At 45.3% G+C, this 16,042-nt stretch overlaps 1 protein-coding gene across 1 annotated transcript; it reads right to left on the bottom strand.

Annotated features, from left to right (window-relative positions):
- Window positions 1–259: 259 nt before the first annotated feature.
- On the bottom strand, window positions 260–15,765 carry npepps (aminopeptidase puromycin sensitive). The gene is made up of 22 exons (XM_035142142.2): window positions 15,450–15,765; window positions 13,164–13,248; window positions 12,899–12,976; window positions 12,461–12,582; window positions 10,515–10,622; window positions 9,013–9,213; window positions 8,775–8,905; window positions 8,175–8,289; window positions 7,589–7,753; window positions 7,302–7,406; window positions 7,151–7,211; window positions 6,963–7,072; window positions 6,769–6,832; window positions 6,522–6,661; window positions 5,389–5,523; window positions 5,039–5,258; window positions 4,671–4,813; window positions 3,943–3,999; window positions 3,620–3,727; window positions 2,973–3,128; window positions 2,581–2,628; window positions 260–2,008 (listed from the first exon to the last, which is right to left on the bottom strand). Exons 1-22 carry the CDS (start codon window positions 15,570–15,572, stop codon window positions 1,862–1,864), a joined length of 2,622 nt encoding a protein of 873 aa, XP_034998033.1. The 5' UTR covers window positions 15,573–15,765; the 3' UTR covers window positions 260–1,861.
- Between the last annotated feature and the right edge of the window lie 277 nt (window positions 15,766–16,042).

Here is a 16,042-nt window from a genome sequence, read left to right as displayed (position 1 = left end):
AGGTTGAAATCACAGCCCAGTGGGATTTGATTAGTTATTTGATGATATGCAAGAGGCTGAGACGTGATGATTGACAGCTGAGACTCACTCCTGATGGTCACTGCACAGACTCCAGATGTGGAGTTGATCTCTGGCCTGTTTTTTTTATTTCAGCTGCTACTTTAACAGATTCTGCCACCTCACCTGTTAAGATAATACACCATCGATTACAAATCCGTTTCCACACGTGCGCACTCAAGAAAAAACCATCAACATGTACTATTTTCACATCATTTGTTTTTATAATCCTTTTTCACTTTAATGAACACCAACTTTAATTTTAAACAAAAAGAAACAAAAAGAAAAGAGACGGAAAGAAAAAGAAAAAACGACAACAACAAATGTTCCAGGGGGAAAAGAGTCTCGACAACAGGTTGGATGACTTTGTGGGGATGTTTCTCAAAAACCACATCAAATTGTAAATTCTATATAGATATACTCGCTCAACAAGTCTGCATATTCTGTCACATTAGATACATTTGACGTTATGTGGAAGTCACCTTTTAAAATCACAACACGTTTACTGCAAACCAGTCGACCAGTTTAAGGCTTCCATGTTCGACGGCGCAGTAAAAGTCGATCAGTCACGTCCACATATTCCGGCGCGGGCCTCGCCGGACGCTCGACTGCACGAGGCGGCGTTTAACCTGATGTTACTTCAGAAATGAAAAGGCCCCAAAAAGTAGTGCTGTGTGTTCTTTAGTTGGTTTTTTTTTTTTTTTATCCTTTCCTCAGAATATATACGATCGTCTCAACATTTAAATAAATCACTGCATCTGATGTCTTATAAAAACACGTGCTGACATCTTCATCTCATTGAGGGTGGCAGATCAAGAAACAGGGGTTTAAATATACTTGTTGACGATTCGAACAATATCAACTTCGACTGAGTAGAGCTCCAGGGGCTTTGAGAGTGTGTGTGTGTGTATTAGAGTGAGTGTGTGTTTGTGAGTGTGTCAGGTAATCATGAACTTTTCGGTTTAATTCTTTTAAAGGAACATTGTCCACAAAAAAAAAAAAAAGAACTTGCATTATACAGTTTACAATGTAGTACCATGCTAGCGCTGCTCGTCTCGTCCTAGTCGTTTATTAGCAATGGAGAATCAGTGCGGTTGGAAACTACAACACACGACTGTTATTATCCCCATTCTGTCCAGGTGCTTTCCTGCCTTCACCCAATCACAGCCCCCGAATGAGAGGGAGGGGATGGGGGGGGGGGTACTATCGGAGCGGGCGGGAAAGGGAAAGATTATTTGTTTGTGGAGAAAACAAAGTAAACAAATCAGCAAAAAAAATAAAACAAATCACACTTGATGCGTTCCAATGAGGAGGAGGGGTTAGGGGGGTTCACAGTTTTCTCAGCTACGATGCGGAGGAGGAGGAGGAGGAGGAGGAGGAGGAGGAGGGAGTGCATACGGGGCAGGTGATGCAGGCAGCGTTAGCAGGGTTAACGATCATTTCGAGGCTGGAGCCGTTCCTGTGACTTCACTCAGCTGCGGGTTACGGACGCGACTCGCTGGCGGCTCATCTGCCCGTGGACAGAATGGGGGTAAAACTACATTCCTGGTCTGGTTAAAATGGATTTTGCTTTGTTGACGTAAAAAGAGTCTCTTTGTGTTTCCAACACTGTTAAATTCTTGGCTTTGTCTTGTTGATTTCATAGAGTTTCTTTAGAGAAATGAAGCCTGCTGTAAGAACGCTCTGCTCTCCCGCTCTGCTCTGTGGTGACGGGGGTGGGGCCGAGGCAGCTATGATGCTGGGAAGTCCGCGCTGGAGGGAGGGGAGAGGGGGCTAGAGGAGGTGGCGACGGAGAGGCGGAGGCTCAGACGGGGGGCGCTTTGCGCTGCAGTAGATACTGTTGGATGTCGTCTGCGTCGCGCTTCAGCCAGGCGGCGTTGAGGAGGATGTTCTCGCAGCACTGCTGCACTGTACGCTCAGCCGCCGGCGCCGGGTGACTCTCAAAGAAACTCTGCAGGGACACAAAGAAACAGGCGTTTGTGGAAGGAAGAAAAAAAACACAGACAGAGTTGTAGACGTAAGAATCTAACCACAAAACGTATTTAGCTGTTCGGGAGCTTTTGATTGATCTTCCTCACCAGATATTCCATCTTCTGTCTGATGATTCCAGAAATCTCTGTACGTGTCACATTAACTCCAGAACTGTTCATCTGATCACACTTGTCATGTGTATTGTTGACTTGCTGTGATTTGGACACGTGATATGTGAAACTTTGACGATCCAGCGCTCTGTAGCAGCGACTGGGTCTCATCAGTGACGATGTTGATCAGCTTCACTGAACTTAAACAGGTGAACAGCTCAACCTGCAGTTATTCTGCCCTCTAGTGGTAAAAAGAGGGCAGTTTTTGTTCTCAACATTAATTCATTTTCAACTTCGTTTCCAAATAAACTACATCTTTGAAACGGATTTGCTTCTCTAAAGAAAGCAGGGAGTCGTACAGTAGTGGCCGAGCAGAAAATGACATCGCAACAACCAAAGCGTCAAGAAATGAACCCGGAGGAGTTCTGTAAAGTGCCCTCACCTTCACTTCAGCAGCCATCTTGTCGATAGCGAAGCCGTCGACCGTGAGCTGCAAAGACAAGCAAACAAGAAACGTGTGTGTGCTGAACAGAAAGAGAAACAAAACAAGAAACGACATCTGTACTTTTGAATGAAAGTGGGTTCGTAAATGTTCCTGAAGAGAAAGTACAGACGACTGAAAGCTTTTGATTCTGCAATGAAAACTAAAACTAGCACAGATAATGAAAGTCCACCAGACCTGAGGTGAAAAGTAGACCAGGACTTAAGTAAAGCTGGGCTCGGACTACAAGACTTCTAAAAGAATTTCAACCCTGACCATCGGAGGAGAAATCTGAGACGTCTGTTTATTTTAAGTCATGATAAAGTGTAAATCAGATGCAGCAGCAGTTTTACCTTGATGAGTCGTGATATGAGGAAGCCGCCCTGGTAGCGATTGTAAAGTTCCTCCCAGTTGTCCTTGACAAACTTCCAGGCAGCTTTCCGGCCTTGTTTACTGCTTCCTGCGACGCCACCGATCACTGACACTGTGTCCTGGGGACGAACCTCTTCCTGGTGGAGAGAAAAGCCAGAAGAAGAAGTTTCACACCCGACAGTCAGAGGGCGATCTGGGCCGACTGAGGCGGCGACTACGGGTTAGTTTTGAAATGCATCACTGTTGCTGTGGTTACGCTTGCCTCACTTCTTCATCGCTCACTGAGCTGGTGAGGTAAACCTGTGGTTAAACAGTTGATGATTTAACTTTAACTTCTTAATCTTACACAAAGAGTAGAACTGACAGTAAAATCTGCACAAAATAGTATTTAAATAGGAAATGTTCATATTTTCATAAAGTCAGTCACTACATTTGTTCTTATATTGAATGATACAGATCATTACACAATAATCTGTAAACCACGGATATAGGAGAGGAACATAACCACTTAAACACTACAGAGAACAGAAGGGTTTTATCTCCCTCGCGATTATAAAACACACTTTACAATAAATGACCTTTGACCCAGAGAAACAAAACCAAACAGTCAGAGTGAGGTCACATGTACCGAGAGGGCGAAGCTGAGGACTTTCTGAATGAGGTCGGGGGCTGAGATGGCGCCCAGCACTCGCTCGATGCGATTCTTCTCCTCCTGCATGTCGGCCTGTTTGTGGAGCTGCGGGCCGAGAGACACAGAGAAAGAATGGACGCACGAAAGAGAGAGAACGAGAGAAGTTTCAACAGAATCGAGCACAAACATCCGATTTAAAATCTAATCAAGGATGATGTCTCTGAGGACGACCTCGCTAAAGCGCCATCACTCGGATGAATGTCACTGGTTTGTGTAAAGATCTTTATGACACAGTTGAAACTCATTTGTTTCTAATTTACCTTCAGCATCGTGTCCAACGTGGCACTGTCTCCGTGCTTCAGCACTGTGAGGTACACCTGAAGAAGACACAACGTCCAGTCAGACCACTTTCAAACATGAATCCAACTGAGTCAGTGTGGTTTGTGTTGTTCGACTGAATCACCCGACACTGTCAGACGTGGGTTCATGGCGTGTTCATGGCGTGTTCATGGCGTGTTCAGACGACACGGCACACCAGGTGGTTGGACCGCTGAGCAGTTCACTGCAACACTTGTTTTGTTATCAGGAGTTTAATCACTTTAAAACACATGTCGACTCATAACAGATCAACAGTATAAAGTCATCGGGTCCAGAGTCCAAACAAAGTCGCGTGTGGGCCACAGGCGTCGGCGGCTTTCATGAAAAACGCTGCTCATACACCCATTTGTGTTGGAGAACTCCGTAATGGTTCTGTTGCGCGCGCTGCGTACAGTGGAAGATAATGTTGATTGGAGTTAACAGGAGCCAAGAGAACTGAACAGCGCAGATCCCTCGTTAACTGTCAGAATTTATGGTCAAGGGAAGTTCAAACTTTCATGAGTGAACAGCCCTGAGTGTGCGATGAGTTGTGTACAGCTTCAACCTAAAGATTCAACCTGGAACATGGATGTTTCATTTCAATCAGCAGGAAATTCTCCGGTCGTGATGATGAAAGTGTGAAGGAGTGTGAACGGTACGAAAAGAGACGCAGGCGTGTTTGTCTACTCACTGGGCTCCTGAGGTCTGCAGGCAGGACCGGTTTTCCCTCCACGTGGTCCTTGAATCTCCGTCTGGCCTCCTCCAGTGTGGGTTTGTGTCCCGCCTTTCCCAGCTTCCCCAGAACCAGACCTCTCAACAGGGCACCCAGGTGACCTGCGGGGTGAAAATGTCCCACTCCAGTTATTCTACTCCTCTTCCTCATGCACGGTGATTTTTTTAGAGACAAATATAGACTGAAATAACCTAAAGAATATATTTCTGTGGTAGATGTCTAAGTAGAGGGGCGTAGTTTAAAAAAAACCAAATGAAAATACAATAAGTTTAAATCCTTGGAGGTAAATGTTAAGTCGTGGTTCTTGTCCAGCTCGTCCGCCTCACCTTCTCCTGGCTTGCTGTCCCAGCCGAGCTCGAGGCCGATGGGGGTGAACAGGTCCCGGATAAACTCCTGGATCTCCTCGTGGAAGTCGGTGTGTGACAGCAGCGAGGACAGAACGCCCAGGTTGCAGCTGAGGTCGCTCCACACCGTGTAGTTTGGCTCGTTGACGAAAGCTTCCATCAGCGTCAGCACCTGGACTGTGCTGATCATCCCGGCACGAGACTGGAAGCACACAAAGAAAACAAACGGCATCTTTCAACGCTCTACAAACTTCCGACAGAATGAAAACAGCGTGTGGAAAAGGCCTCCACGCTCAGTTGCGTCTCCACAGCGAGGTGCAGGAAGCTCTCACCAGGGAGAAGAGGTCGTTCTGCAGGCCGAGTCGGTCCACGGGCTGCAGGCTGAGGTCTCTGATGCCCGGCAGCAGACTCTCCAGCATGGACGAGCTGTACTGAATGCGATAGAAGCCCACGGTGCCGGGATTGATCTATAAACAGCAGCAGGGACACAACTGGGTCACACTGTGGGAAAATCTTACTTTCACCATTTGAACCTCTCAGACTGACAGACTGCTTTTATCCAGAATGGGCTGAACCTGCATCGCACTGATGCTAATGCTCGGGGGGTTTAGTCGACAATAAGCCCGACGCAGTGAGTGAATTTTCCACAAACACTGGTAATTCTGACTTTTAATAGAACAAACATTAACAGACAGAGAACCTCAGTTAATCCCACATCACTTTTTCACGTGCTTGACACATTTGTCGAAGCCGGAACAAGAACCAGAGCAGAGCTCGACTGATTTATCAGCAGTGCAACAAAAATCAGTCGATATGAACCTTTCACGGAAATATCAGTATTTGTTCCCTGATATAAAAACTTACTTTATAATGTAAATTTATCTTTACAGTTTACACCAGTGTTTACTTTCTTAATTCGTTTTCTTTACATTTGGCTGTATTTGTGTTCTCTTTTCATATATTTGAGTTATGCATAAGATAGTTTATAGTTAACGTGAGTCTTCTATGACTCGGACTGATTCATTCCCCTCAATCCACAATCGGCCACTCTCACATTCCCACTGCAGTGAAACAAGCGTCTCCTGTTAGGCGATAACAAACACCCGTCTTCCATTCAGAGTCAGGGTTAAAATTTACCAACGAACAGTAACTGCCTGAGGTTAAAGTTTGACATGTATGTATGTGCACAACCTTTTACACACATCTGGTCATAGCTGATGTCGAATTAACAGCCAGACTGAAGAAATCATAAAAACAACAACTGAGAGTTCAGTGTGTAGAATCTGTTATTACATATGGTTGTGACCCAAACCCACTTCAAGTCTCGTACAGGACGTACGCATGTCAGACAGAACTCTTTAGTCCCTAAATTACAATGTGAAACCAGAACTCATGAAACTATGGAACAAACATGAAGCTTCAGACTCTCTCATCATCCTCAGTAAACTGAAATGTTACAACTCACCTTGAGCCACTGGTCTGGAGCGACGCCGCTCACAGTGACAGTCGTCTCGGGTCTGTCCAGCAGAACCTTGAGCTTGGTGCATTTCGGGTCCTCGCTGGTGCAGATACTAATGGGGACCATCCAGCTGGGGCAATCCTCACCTGTCCCACAGACGAGCAACAGCCATGAGTCTTAACTTCAAGTAAACACAACGCTAAACTCCCCGGCTCTGAGGATTCATACGAGTGTTTTTGTTGAACACGCTCACCGGTATGTGGTCCACTGGCACAGAACTTCTTCTGAGACAACTTGAGGATGCGGTCGTCGCCTTGCTGTTAATGACATCATGGTCAGTGTGTCAGTGAGAATCAAGAACCAGGGCACAAAATAAGAAAAGAATATTTATCATTTCTTATCATTTATTTATCATGGATTAAACAGCTTTGGTCCAGTGAAGCTCACCTGTTCCTGTTCCACTTCAATAATAGGGAAGCCCATCTGCTTGGTCCACGAGCTCATCACTGCAGCGATGGGTTTCCCACTGGCCTGTTCCAGACAGTCCCATAGGTCCTCTGTGGGAGACAGCCGGAGGTTAGAGGGGAAACAAGAATCAATCACGCTTCATCTCAACGTTTCCTCCACGCTCTTACCTGTCGATGCATTTTTATGTTGGAACTTCAAAAGATAAGCGTTCATTCCTTTTCTAAAATCCTACAGAGAAGGAATCAGATGAGAACGTTACAGAACAAAATAAAAAGTAACAATAAAAGGTTGAGACATCATTAGGGTCAAACGACCAACCTCATCTCCAGTATAGTTGTGCAACATGCGGATCACAGACGCTCCTTTGCTGTAGGAGATGGCGTCAAATATTTCATCTACCTCCGACGGATGGCCCACGTTCACCTGGAGCACGAAAAGTCAGAAATCAGGAGTTCAAGCAGCTGAAATATATCGAATTATGTACCCGAGCTGATCTGCACTTCAAATAATCCGTATTCAGTGAGACTACAATCTGCTTTTATGAATAGAAAATGTAAAAATGAGGCTGTGGAGTGATCATCGACACATGACTCAGCAGTTTTCACCTCGATGGGATGGCTGCTGTCCAGTGCGTCCAGATCCAGAGCGCGAGTGTAATCAGCTGAGACGAACTGGGTCCAGATGTCGTATTCTGGGAAGCAGTGGTCCACACACAGATACTCGATCCAGGACGCAAATCCTTCATTTAACCACAGATGGGTCCACCATTCCTGCACACACAAACACACACACACACACACAGCTTGATGAGATATATTTGCAGATTTCCCATTTGCTTCACCAGCTTGTTCTGCTCTTACTGGGCCTTCGTCAAGGACACAGCCCTTTGACCTGGGACACGACTAACGTGCAGCAGCTTGGACACCAGATCTTCCTTAAACAAAGATATCAGCACTAAATATAATTAGTATAAGGTTCTTACTTTCCTACATCCAGAGCTGCTGATTTACATTTTTCGTGTGCTTGGTCATTTTTTTAACAAACTTTAGAATCTTTCACTTGAAGCTACAGTTTTTTTTTTATTCATTACCCAGGTGAGTTCTGTTCCTATGATTATCAACATTTTCAAAACTTTCTGTGTGTGTGTGTGTGTGTGTCTGAGGTTATTTTCAGTTTCAAAAGGTTGGTTACCATGGTGACCAAGTTGCCGAACCACTGGTGGGCGAGTTCGTGTCCGACCACCAGCGCCACCCACTGCCTGGAGGACGAGCAGGAGTTCTTCGGGTCGATAAGCAGCGCCGTCTCCCTGGAAATCCAAAGCAACGGAAATGTTTCAGCGCTTCCTACAGAATGAATGAAATCTATGGTGGTAGAGGGGTGCACATGCACGAAGATCACGCACAACAGAATCCGAGGTGAACATATGAAAAAGGGAAAGATGAGGTCCGACTGCCGCCGTGGACGGTAAAAACATTACGGACAACAGCGTGCCAGTGAGAGTGAGCACGCTGCTCTTGTGTTGTTTTGAGAAGTGAAAGAATTTGATTTAATTATTAAACTGTGGCAGGACAAAATCGAATATGGCGGACCACCACAGTCTGGATAATAATTAGGAAACTGTGCGTTTACTTTATTATCAATATGCTTTATTATATGGTTGTAAAAACTAAAAAAACACCATTTTACTTTTCCAAAACCTGCGACAAGGGCAAATAAGTGGTCTGCAAATGATAATATTGAAACAAACGGGACGATTTAAAATCAATAGTTAGAAAGGAACTTAAGGTTTACCTGTAGGTAACAAGGCCCCAGTTTTCCATGGCACCAGCAGCAAAATCAGCAATAGCTATGAGATCAATTTTAGGCAATGGATAAGGAACATTGAAGTAGTCTTTGTAGAAAGGTAAGGTCTTAGTCGCAACCTGCAAGAGGAAAATAAAGAAATGACTACAAGGTCTACACAGCAACACTGATGGAGAACAGATGAAAGTGTTTGCAGCCTCTGCGGCTTCCTCCCTGACGCACTCACCTCCATCGCAAATATCCCTTGTTCTGCCTTCCCCAGGGGTGTGTAGACGCGTACCGTTATACCGTCTGATGATTGGCTCTCCACGAAGTCGTATTCGCCGATGACAAAAGCTACAAGGTACGTGGACATGATGGGTGTGGTGGCAAACTTCACTTCCACCAGGTTTTCGTCCTCTGGATGTGGCTTTCGATCAATGACATTCTGGAGAGGATAAAGAGGAAGGAGCCGTGGGAAATAGACGGGGCTGAGCGGCACCGTTGATGCTACGTCACTTAACAGCATCTCTGTGAGCTAACAGAACAGAACTAAACTGATTTGAAGGAATATCAGTCCCAGAACTACTTACACTTCACCGTAACTGAAGATTAAGTCAAGAAGTTGAGAAGAAAACCACCCAGGAAACACCAGCTTATCTCTCAAGTTACAGACGGAGACAGTATCTGCAGTCGTTATCACAGAAAGGCAGTGAACTGAGATCGATGCCGACCTAGTGTCGGTAGTCGATCAGCGATCAGTTCCACATTGGTGTTAAATGAAGTATTATTACAGCACGTTGATATAAAGAAAATAGTGGCAGAATTAGCTTTAAATTAACGTTATTAAAACCCAACTAAACATCTTTAACACGTGGTGCATAATATTTTGTATTTAAGACTTTTTAAGGCCTAAAGATCAGATTACTGAAATTTGGTGAAGTGAAGACTGAAAACTACGGCTGTGACGGTATCGATTCTTTCTCACAGACGTAAAATGTATTTATATAAAGGAATCATTTTAAGGTGAGTTACTAAATTCAACATGAACGCTCTTAACATCGCAGGTTTGACCGACTACATCTAATAACATATGATGCATTATTATTAATTAAACTCTCCAGCATTATCTGAGAATAATGGAAAGCTCCACAATGAACAAATATTAATCCCTGAATTCAAACCCATCCCAGGGACAAAGCCCCAGCGTTTAGATAACGAAAGAAAAACCTGCTGATAGTGATGTTGGCTGTTGCTCCTGTGTGACTCGGGGAGGAGGAACCTAAACGCAGCACAACAGGCCAATTCATTTCCTCTCCAACGTGCTCAGCGGCTACGTGAAGAGAGAACAGTTTGAAACCACCAGACTTTAAAAAGGTCACTGTAACTCACTGAGGCAACAAACCTGAGCAGGCACGAGAACACAAAAGGTCAAGAGCTGGACCATCATGAGTCCAAACACAGGCTTTAGTCGAGCGACACCATGGTTCAATTAGTCGATTATCATTTCTATTTTTTTTTTTAATATCATCTAGGTTTATTTACCCATAATAATGTTTGGTTATTTGCCTTTTTTCTTGTATGTAGATTTAGCACTGACAGGGTCAATCATCAGAGACCCACATTTAGCTTCTCTGCAGACACCCAGAGGAACTGAGTTACCCTGGGGGGGTGTTGTTGGAAATCACGGAAAGCAGGTGGTGTTTTCTGATGTAATTCAGTCCGTCAGGAGGGAGCAGGGTAACGTACCATATTTGACAAGGCTACTCGCTCCTTGGGAACTATCAGAGTGATGTCGAAGGTGGCTTTGATAGCTGGCTCGTCCCAGCAGGGGAAAGCTCTGCGAGCGTCCGTAGCCTAAAAGAGAGAGGGGGGGGAGAAGGGACAGAAAGTGAGACCCGGTGTTTGAATCCAGATGAGCACGGCCTGCGTTCAGAGGTGCTGAGATGGACTAACACCACACAATCAAACTTTGTGACAGCATGTCCCCTCTGGAACTTGTCCAGTCAGAACAAAATCAACAAAATCGAACAAAAAAGAAAAACTCTCTTCCATCGTAACAGAGGTTTGTGCATTTGTGACGTTGAACACAACTTAGAGAGGAAATCTCCGCTACTGGCAATCGCTAAGGAGTCAATCTCCCTTTTGAAGCTCGTTTACCTGTGTTTAAAAACCCCGGGTATACCTGCTCAGCCTGGACGAAAACATAACTCAACACTTATTGAAACTTAGTGGGGCTTTGAGCTCCTTGTTGTGATTCACAAGTGCTGCAACAATGGCAGCTGAGAAGGTCATTCTCTGCGTTCTTTGCAGGTTGATGACATAAATACCTGTGTGGTACTTTAAAATACACTTGATGTTACGGTCTCGGCTTCTTGTCTGGAAAAGCAGCTTCGAACATCCTAAGTTGATGAGAACACGAGGCAGCAGCTTCCGCAGTTATAGAGAACGTCAGGATCCACTGAGTCACAGTCTTCTTCATATGGCAGCGCGTATATGAACGACGCCTCCGACACTCCCACCAAACGAGCAAAGCGTAACGTGAAGACACAGTTTCTATGTGGTTGTTGTTTTGTCACAGTCAGAATTTATTAACAGTGTTGTCTCTGGACAGCAGCAGTTGTTTAATCCAGGGTTCCACCACCACTTTGAATGCTTGATGGGTGTGTTGAGTAAAAGATTATAATTGTGTGTGTGTGTTATCAGCACACTGCGTACACTGCGTTTGTCAACACTTGGATAAAGGTCAGGACACATTTTATGACAAATTAATCCAGTAATGTATCCTGCAGTCAAGAGAAGCCGTTATATATCTTATATATATATTTATATATATATATATAAGTGAAAACGTTATTATCTTCTCTGGGTTTTTCTTTTTGAGGGACCTGAAGTCAGAGCTGGTTTCAGTGGCTAAAGACCAGAACCAGCTCATGAGCAAACTAAAACATCCAGCAACCAAAAGCTCAAATGTTCAGAATTATAAAACATTAACGGTTATTTCTTCAGGTAAGAAACTTGCACTCGACCTGTAACAATGCACTAATTTTAGTGAGCGTCTGAACCAAGATCTGGCAAAATACTGGCACCGGTTCCAACACAGCTGGTTCCGACCAGATCGAATCACAACGCAGATTTTGGGGCCTCATTTCGGTGCCTGAGCTCTGGACTGAAATAGTTCTCCTTCTTAGCGGCAACATAAACATCCCCACACGAGACTAGTTAACAATTAACAACAACTTAACTCGCATGGCAACAAACTCTCTCCACGGCTCTGGCACAAAACAACAGCCAGTTAGCTAGTAGCTCAAATCGACATGACAGCAAAATGCCTGAAGCTAAACCGTGTGGCTGTATTTCACCTGAAAGGATTCCGATACCTGGACATGAAGCTAATGATTGAAAACAATTCTGTGTAAAGCCAATCTGCCGAACCCTTTAATCCGTGCATGTACACAACAGATTTATATCCTGCACTGGTTCAGCTTCCAATGAAGCACCCAGCGACAGTCAGTATCCAGAAACACGTGCACACACAGAGCAGCAGTTTCAAAACATGCGTATAAATAGAAGGAAATATGACATAAATCTATATTAAGTACGAATACAAACAGGAGTCACATGGCCAACACACCACATGTTGCAACACCAGCAAGTGAAGGGTCAAACATTTGAACCAAAGGAAAACAACTCACCTCAAACTGTGTGACAGCAGCGTAGCGGACGTCTCCAGCAGGGGTTGTATATTTACTTCTATAGAATCCTTTCATTTTGTCATTCAGCTCCCCAACGTAGTCGATCTTCAACATGCCGGAGCCTGAGAAGGGAAGAGGGGGAGGCACAGAGAGTTGTACTGTTTGTTCAGCCACGGCCGTTAACGTTTAGGTGCTTTCAGATAAACACTGAGGTTCAGACAATTTCCTGAACTTTTCCTGCATCCCCCCGAGTAAAATGTCAGGGAGAGGCCATGTGAGACTACAGCAGGAAAATGTGCTCAGGTTGAAGAAGAGGAGCCGTAAACGTAGAAGACGCAAGCGGAGTCGTCGAGGAGACTCCGGAGCTTCTGGTGATGAGGGCCGACGCCGGTGAGGACGAGCTGGAGACAACAACACTGATCTTTCCACTCTTCTTACCTTTCTGTAGAGCGCTAGGAAACGATAAGGTGACTTTTTCATCCTCGTTTTGATAGTTGAATCCTGTCGCGTTAATTTCTGAAAAGGAAAAACATGGAGAGGAAAGAAAAGACGGGCTGAGTGCCAGAGCTGTGGCTGTTTGCACTGGATAATCATTCATTAACAATTCTGCAAAATGGAGCACAGGTGGAACAAGAAACTTCATTTATGGGAATGTAAACGATAAAGGAAAACAGAGGGGGAAAGCTGACAGTCTGATTCTTACCTTCTCCTCCCTCAGGCACAAAGGAAGCTGTGATGATGTCGATGTCAGCACAGTTCATCACAATCTGATTTGTGGCTTGTGTAACCTGCAAACATAAAACAGCAGCATTTATCCTCTGAGCATCTCTGCTGTGCGACAGTTTCTAATGCCTGCATGTCTGGGAAAGAAAGTTTCAGTGAAAAGCTTCTTCCCATGTAAAGAAACCAGATTACAACTGGTGTTAATGCAGAAATGATGGTGGATCCAGACGGAGCCTGGTACCCAGACAGCAATGAATCTTCTTATTGAGAGCGTATCCTACAGAGGCCGACGAGCTGTTAAATAAAACAGCCATAACGACGTCACTGTGAAATGGCAGCAGGACGTATATAACCTTCATGTTGCGTCTATAGTCCAAAGGGATGAAGAGATCCCACAACATCACGTGATGGTGAACAATGTTCGGATCACCATGAGCTTGTTTCTGTGAAAGCTGCTTTCAGACATGCACTGAACTCCAGACAAGCTCCTGACATTATCCGGAGGAGTCCCTTGCTCTGGAGTCGCTCTGGAGTTAATCTCCTGCTGCGTTCTTCATATGTGACAGGAAACTCCAGACTCAAATGTGCCGACATTCTCAGGAGGTCATATCTGAAAACACCTATAGTGAAGCAGTTTATACTCAATTAGTGCAGGAAGCAAAGTTACACACTTGGGAAAACATAGAATGATGTGGTCTCACTTGATTACTCTGCTCATGTGTTGATGAGCGAGTGTCACAGGTGTCAGGACATCAGCTGACCGGTTACACACTAGACTTCTATTTATGACACACACACACACACACCAACACACACCGTGAGCTGATACCGTTGGTAGCTGATACTAATGTGCAAGTTTTATAGGAGCCACTATCAACATCCAGATCAGCTCCAAGTAATAAGGAAACGAACTGATTCACTAACCTGTGTGCATTCCTCCAACGGGCAGTTTAACTTTAACCAAAGCTGAGCGGAGGTGGTCAGTTTATTAGGTACAGCTAACTACAGGCCGTCAAGGAATATACTTTTATGAAAAGGTTATGGTCGGGGACAGATTCCACTGTTTTGGAGGCTGCAGTTTGTGGTGGGACATCCATCCATCCATCCATCCAGCCTGGGTTATAATGTTCAGTTTTTGTTGAAAATGATTTTAATGATGACAGGTGTTTCTATCATTTCCCATTTAAATAACAAGAACATCTCGCCCATTCGCCACAAACTACAGCCTCCAAAACTCCAGTGTAACATCATCATATGACAGGTCCACCTTACAGGTTATAATGTGCTTATTATTGAAACTGATTGTGATGTCACTGTGGGAAGTGTAACGTGCTAAACCGTGTTTGTTATTTAATTAGTCCTACGATAATTCACGAGGGTTATACTGCTCTGTCTTCGCTGAAACTGATTTAAAGCGGTGCTGTGTGAAGTGGACGGTGTTAAACTGACGAGTGGGTTTTCGATGTTTACTCCACCTGAGGAACTGCACCCGTCCCAAGCTGCAGCCTCCAGAAGCACCAACAGCTTCTGAGGCTGGATATCAGGACATGTCCATGTGATCCATCTGACACTCAGGCCTGTGATCACTCATGTGGTGCTGATGATCCCTCTGGAGGTTGTGTGTGTGTGTGTGTGTGTGTGTGTGTGTTGCTGTTCTCAACACAAACTCTACACTATGAGCTCCATGTGGAGGGTTTGTGTAGCATTCGGCTGTTTCAAGTGAGGTGTTCCTAATAAAGTGACGTGCGAGTGTGTGAGGTAACCCTGGGTTGAACTGGGGGGGGGGGGCGGCATGGTGTTGCCATGATTTTGCAAACATTAGCAGTGGATGCTAGCAGCTAGCTAGCTCCAGTTAACCTCTATAATGAAGCAGCAGTTTATCCACACAGCCGGGTTGTGTGTTAATGGAGGTTGTGAGGCTGTTGCCGCACATTAAACACACAACCTGCTAACAGGCTAACGTGCACGGTGGGAGACAGCGGGCTAAGCTAACATGAGAAGGCAGGTCTGCCGGACTGCCGGACCGACTGACACCACTTAGCTTAGCGGCTAGTCACACACACAACCCGCCGCGGGTCGCTCCCGGTTCGCGGGTCTCCTTGGGGCGGCCGGAGCCCCCTCGGAGCCGGGAGGTCCGTTAGCTCCCCGCGGCTAACACTAGCTACCTCCGTCGAGCCCGGCAAATTAACCAGCTCCAGGGAACGTGAGCCGGCCACGTTACATAAGCAGATCCCCGACATGGACACACACCGCCGGGCACACATACCTCCACCAGCGCCTCCAGCCGCCCCTCGAAAGTGAAGTCGATCAGGTCGGGCTTCAGGCATAAGCCGTAGTTGACGGGGTAGACGTCGGTCGGTAGCCGCACGAAGGGCCTCCTCTCGGGCATGGTTCCTGGATATCTGTCCGCTAACGAAGACGCTGCTGGGTGTGTGCGTGTGGTGGTCGTTGTGTCGGGGCCTCGGTGGAGATGCTCAGCAGCTAAAGTGGCTCCGCTCGATCCGTCTACAGCGACTCCTCTGCCCGCATAGACCGAGCAGATACTCCGCTTAACCTCCGTGCGCGCGCACACACACACACACACTCATACACATACACACACGTGCGCACGCACGGAGCGTCATCACGTCATCACTGCGTACGTACCTGACGTGGTGCGCGCCATTAAAATCATTTACAATTTTCCTTTTACAACAAAATTACAAAAAGAAAGGGTTAGGTTTTATCTATATATACATATATTATATATATATACATAAATATTCTATACAGTATTTATAGTATATACATATAAACAAATATACTAGATATACAGAGACATAGATATAACCTTTATCTCACCCCCCCTTTCTCCCTATC

Source organism: Hippoglossus stenolepis, chromosome 2 (genome assembly GCF_022539355.2).
Source record: "Hippoglossus stenolepis isolate QCI-W04-F060 chromosome 2, HSTE1.2, whole genome shotgun sequence".
Classification (NCBI taxonomy): Eukaryota; Metazoa; Chordata; class Actinopteri; order Pleuronectiformes; family Pleuronectidae; genus Hippoglossus; species Hippoglossus stenolepis.
Note: the sequence above shows the minus strand (reverse complement) of the source record. Positions and strands in the feature narration are given on the sequence as shown.

Coding starts and splice junctions, on each gene's coding strand:
- npepps (XM_035142142.2), bottom strand. CDS start 15,572: ATGCCCGAGAGGAGGCCCTTCGTGCGGCTACCGACCGACGTCTACCCC. Junction 8,290..8,774: donor TGGGGCCTTGTTACCTACAG/GTAAACCTTAAG, acceptor TTGGATTTCCAG/GGAGACGGCGCTGCTTATCG. Junction 4,000..4,670: donor CTGCAGACCTCAGGAGCCCA/GTGAGTAGACAA, acceptor TGTCTTCTTCAG/GTGTACCTCACAGTGCTGAA.